At 41.5% G+C, this 5635-nt stretch overlaps 2 protein-coding genes across 4 annotated transcripts in view; one reads left to right on the top strand and one right to left on the bottom strand.

The window, feature by feature from the left end:
* GFI1B (growth factor independent 1B transcriptional repressor) overlaps positions 1–5635 on the bottom strand; it is a 528565-nt gene that overhangs the window by 229758 nt on the left and 293172 nt on the right. The gene's annotated exons all lie outside the window — the stretch shown is intronic.
* The window catches only part of DDX31 (DEAD-box helicase 31), a 75476-nt gene continuing 71228 nt past the window's right edge, over positions 1388–5635 (top strand). For all 3 annotated transcript variants that reach the window (XM_073313841.1, XM_073313842.1, XM_073313844.1), the window contains exons 1-2: positions 1388–1672; positions 4528–4781. In XM_073313841.1, coding sequence (XP_073169942.1) covers positions 1559–1672; positions 4528–4781 — 368 coding nt within the window. In that variant the 5' untranslated portion in view covers positions 1388–1558. The remainder of the gene's footprint in view (positions 1673–4527; positions 4782–5635) is intronic.

Genomic DNA, 5635 nt, shown 5'->3' with positions numbered 1-5635 from the left:
CTCGCCGCGCATGCGCGGCGCGCGGCGAGACCGTGGCCATAAAGGACCCATGCCCGGCTTGGGTTAGGGGTGGCCTACCCACTGCCTGACTAAAATCCCTTCCTTCCAGCCGTGGATGAGAGCAATAACTAGAGTACGTGGATCCTTGAGTCATGATCATGGTGCAGGAGGAAGAGTGATATTATCCATAATAGTGATCAGTAATGATGTTGCACGGGGGCTATAATTATAATAAACCACAACAATACTTATTAATATTGCATGTAAACTAAAATTATATTACCCTGTCATAACAATCATCCAAAAATGATGCAGGGAAGAATTTACAATAATGTCAACAAGTGTTATGACATGATGGCAGAGATTTAATGAATAATCATAGAATCCTAGGACTGGAAGGGACCCGTGAGAGGTCATCTAGTCCAGTCCCCTGCAATAATAATACTGTGCAGCTGTATACTAAATAATATTACTATATTCTACACATTGCATTGACAGTAATTACTGTTATTAAATTGAAGATTTGACACTGTAACCTTCTCAAGGCAGGGTCTTTTTTGTTAGGTGTTTGTGTAGCACCCAGCACAGTGGAGTCCTGGTATATGAGTGGATCGCTTGGGTGCAATACCAATAAAATAAATAATAATAAAACGAAAACACTATGTTCTCACTGGACCCAAGTGAAATCCAAATTAAAAGGCTTTGCCTGCGGAAACTATGCAGGATTTGTAACAGTTGGATCCTCAGCCCCTGGCAAGCTCACAGCCCTTACTGCAACCACTAAGTCTGTGTAGCTACCTGACCTGCTGCTCATCCTCACCAAAGATACTTGGTGGCCTTACGCTGTATGCCAACCCATTGTCCTGGGGATATTGAAAGCTGTACACATGGATATTGACAGTGAAATGCATTTTAATTCTTCTGAAATACATGGGATCGGGAGAGATTTTTGGAAGAATAAAATAGGGAAATGGCAAATATTTGGAATAGGGATTGTAGGGTAATTTTTAAAGCTGCTTTCTTTGGAAAGAAGAATTTTTGCTCTACAAATGTAAAAGCGACATTTTAAGAATCTCACTCATTTATTTTGCAAAAAAAAAGAGAGCCTTCCTTCTTCAATTTTTTCCCCAGTTTGAGAGCAGCCCAAGTCGGTGAGATTTTAAATGTCTCATTGGTACTGCAAAAAAATCTTTCCTCACAAAAGAGAGAGGGAGACTTTAAACATTGCCCTTCAAATTAAATCCCTCCTCTCTCAGGATGAATGTAGGACCCTGAGCTGGTTGGCTCAAAATGAAATAATCTGTCCAGAAAAGTGCGTTTGCGATTTGTTGTTTAGGGGACTTTGGAAGACAGCTATGTTTGGGGTCCTCCCTCACTGGGCTGAGCTGGGAGTGGGTAGCACGTGTGGGGTCTGGTGTAGCTGGCTGCTGCTAAGTTGAACTCTGCCTTGGAGCTTCGGGTTCTCTGCAATCGCATGGGTGTCTCTGTGGAGTAATATGCTTCAGGGCTGTGGTTTTATTGCAGATAAAGGCCCCCTTCAAAAGCTGTGTATCAAACCATGGAGGCAGATGAGGGATTGATTCTCAACGTGAGTTCTCTGCCTTCCCCAGAGTCCCACCATTCTGCAGGACACAAGAGGTGCCGCAAGCCACTGCCCGGCAAGGACAAGTGGGTATGTTTAGTTCTTCATCCGAGTCTGATACAAACAGAAAAAATACTTTGATCAAACTATTCCAGAAAAGAATTCAAATGCAATATTATAAACCTAAACTGCTATGGCTTGTGATTTGCAGCAAGTCATTCCCTCTTTTTTTTTTTTTTAAGATTTGAAATAAGCATTAGTTATAATTCACTTCTCTGTAACTGGGTCCACTGCACCCAGTTTGGGCTTGAGTCTTTCTATGTTTGGTCTCAGTCCAAAGGAGAGTTTTATATTATTTGTTTGATTCGGTGAGACTCACTAACACAAACCAGTACCAACAGTATGCTTCCCTTATGCCTAATTTAAAAGCCCCCAACTTTATAAAAACTGCCTGATCCTGCAATGCTCACTGCTTACTCACTCAAACCTTCCCATTGTCTTTAGTGCAGCTACTGATGTGAAGAAAGACTACTCAAGTGAGTAAGGGTCTCAGGATTTGTTCTTTAGGCCCCAGTGCTGCAGCTGGATCTGCCTGGGCACATCATTGTGGGGCTCCGCACAGACACAGCGGTCTACCCACACATGTATGTAAGTGAAGGATTTTGTCCTGGTTCCTTGATCCTGCAATCGATCTGTGTGGACAGGGGCCTGGTCGTAGCACCACTGACTTGGCTCTGTGCGGACGCAGAAGTCCTTCATTGCAGGGTCAGAGCCTTAGGCCCATTAAATTCAATGGGGCTGTTCACAGGGTTAAAGCTAAGCACATGCACACGTTTTTGTCGGATTGGAACCTTAGTTTGTGAACTCTTCAGAGTAGGGACTTTGTCATAGTCATAGAGGTTAAGGCCAGAGGGGACCACAGATCATCTCGTTTGACTTCTGGTATATCACAGGCCACCACCAGCACCCGCAGTCTTCATTTGTCTTGAATAGTACTGAGTGTAGTTAACAAATGATAATAAATATTGTTTATATATATATATATATATATATATATATATATATATATATATATAAATCATTGTGTAGTCTGCAAAGAGATTCCCTTGTGACAGGTCTTGATCAATAAATTAAATGCTGAAAGGGCTGCACAAGTATCAACATCCAAGAAAATTTATAGCGCTAAATTTTGTGCTTTGGAGTCTGTTGGTTTCCACCCCCATGGATGGAATTTGCACCCATGCTGAGTACCGTTGAAGTCAGTGTGTCTCTACGTGAGTGCAAAGGTCTGCCCATGTAGATCGGATTTTTGGATTAGGATCGTTGGCTGTGACTGTCGAAGTGAAAGAATACATCATCTGATGGGCATGATTTTGAAAATGTCACGTGTGAGCCTCTTTGTAACTTAATCCCTTTAGAACTCTGGGTGCTAGGAAGATTCTCAGCAGGCTACAGGCTGCCGCTTTCTCAGTTTATAATTTGTTCTTGAGTCATTCGAAGATTGTTGAATTTTGTGTACATTTTCAAAAGTACCTAAGTGACTTAGGCACTTCTGAAAATTGCATAATCAATGGAATTATAGGATTCAGTTAGCAAGCTATTCCCCAGTAGAGGAGAGAATTCTGAAAGAAGTTTTTTAACATCATGAGCAAATGACAATATCTTCTTAAGCACTGTGAGAGCATGATGGTTTTTAAGCGGATGCAGACGTGTTAAAATTAGTAGTAGTAGTAGTATGAAAATGTGTGTGATGTAAGTGTTTGAGGGCATGGAGGTTATGCTGATATTAGAAGGGGCACATAGGAGTGGGTTTGTTGACATCTTAACTGCCTGATTGGGGAACTTTTTTAAGAAAAAAGTGTTACGTTGACAGTCCCCCTTTGAATTTCAGCACATTTTGGACGAATGTATAAGATGTTGGACAAGATTAAATAAGATAAATCAATGGGGGAAATGACATGGAGGGATAATAAAAAATATTTAAAGAAAAATTGATGTGCAGTCATCTTAAGACTTCTGTTAGCCATCTATGAAATAAGGGCCAGACCCTCAACTGGTGTAAATTGACACAGTTCCATTGATGTCACTAGCATTGCATTGATTTACACCAGATAAGGAGCATGCCCTAGGAGTTTGTTTTGTAAAGGCCAATATAATTGAAGAAAGAAAGGCAGAACATAATAAGGGGCTTGAAAGGCATGTGTTGAGAAGGCTGGAAAGATTGCAGAATGAAATCCAGAATGTGGAGGATAAGGAGGAAATATAAGGACGAGTAGAGAAAGAATAGAGGATTGCTCAGTGAGTTAAGGTGATTCAGAACGTTTTCAGGTATGTAAGCAAAACGACGTGACTGATGTAGGACATGCATGAGATGGTGAAGGACATTCAGCGATGGAAGAAAATTAAATTAATTGTGTGCCTCAGTATTGACAGAGAAATATGGGGCAAGCAAAAACATTTCCAAAAGGAAGCAGAAGGAATTTCAAAAGAAATTAGGATCACTGTAGAGCCAGGAATAGAGAGATCAGAATTCCTGAAGTCTGATGGAAGCACAGGTCAGAATCAAGGAGGATTCATCCCTGAAAGAGAGAAAGAAAGACGAGGGGTTGAGGTCTGGCTTCAATTTGATCATGAGATTTGCACAGCAATGCTTTGGATTATATATATTTTAAAGAGGGTACTGTTCAGTTACTATAGAAACTGAATCAGATACAGTAGTGATGGGCACCAAAATAAGAATTTAGATTGTTACTATTTGTATTACAGTCTCTGCTCTGAAGAATGTGAACAGATCCAGTTGTAAAATCAAACTCTGTTCTCTATATGTGGTCATGAAGGTTCCAATAGGAAGAGATTTGAAACTCTCTAGGGCCTTAGGAAGGGTATAATATTGCATAGTTAATCCTTATGTATTAATCCATCCTGTTTGTTTGCTATCACTGAAGCAACCTAAAGCTCTGAAAAGGAAGCTCCAATGGGCAGACGAAGGCGCACCTTCAAAGCAGAAACACAAGTTGTCAGTATCCCCAATCAAGAAATGCACTAAGGAGGCTAACATCTGCGTGAAGGGAAATTTGTCATCAAAATCTCCTCCAAAGAAGCACTCGGTTGACAGACAGAATGAGAGCCTAAGTAGCAGACCTTTCATTAAGACGTCTTGTCTGTTTAAAAACAACCCTGAGATTCCAGAAATTCGCAGGTATTTTAAACAAACAATCCCACACACCCCACTAAAATGCTATTGATTTATCACCCTTATATGTACAAAGTATGAGGCTTTGTCCTTTTTCCCCCCATTGCTATGTACTTGCAGTCTCATCATCCATCTGGTATGGTGGTTTTCAGCCATTTCTAGACCAGGATCCCCCATCCATGTACCTTGGTTCTAGCCAGGCGCCTTCTCCCATTTCACAATCTGGGAAGGTATAAGAACCCATGTCGAATAGAATAGGAAGGGCAGGGTAGTTGTGACCCCCATGCTGAGAGCCTCTGATCTAATAAGGCAAAAATCCTGATTCTGCTTCTGCTGAAGTCAGTACGAGTTTTGTCATTGAATTAAGTGGCAGATGGAAGAATTGGACCTAGGGTTGGTTGGTATTTTCAAAAGACCCATGGCAGAGAGTGGTCTCAAACCACTCAAATAGACTGTACCTCTCCCTAGATTTATAACACTGTAGCCTGGAGACCATCCTGGTTTGCCCTATGGATTTAACCTGGCTCTAAACTGTTTTATTTCTTGGATGGTCCTTTATGAATCCCATGCCCTTTGGTGGGGTAGGCCCTCAGGAGCTGGAGTAGGTTCCCTAGCTGCTGTTAACAATGTACTGATTAGGTAGTTTTCCTTCATTGTCTGTTGTTGTGCTGGATCATGAAAGGAGGCTTTAATGGGAGCCCCTGTAAAGAAAAAGCAGCATTAAGTAAGGGGTCAGATTCACTTTTGCTGTCTCCAGAAGGTGCAAATTACATTAGGATTCCACCAATAATGGGGGATTCCCCTAGAGGGTGCCCTAGGGATGTGCTGAATCAGCATATTCCATGCTGTCCCTTCCCCAG

This window comes from Lepidochelys kempii, chromosome 16 (genome assembly GCF_965140265.1).
Source record: "Lepidochelys kempii isolate rLepKem1 chromosome 16, rLepKem1.hap2, whole genome shotgun sequence".
Lineage (NCBI taxonomy): Eukaryota > Metazoa > Chordata > Testudines > Cheloniidae > Lepidochelys > Lepidochelys kempii.
Note: the sequence above shows the minus strand (reverse complement) of the source record. Positions and strands in the feature narration are given on the sequence as shown.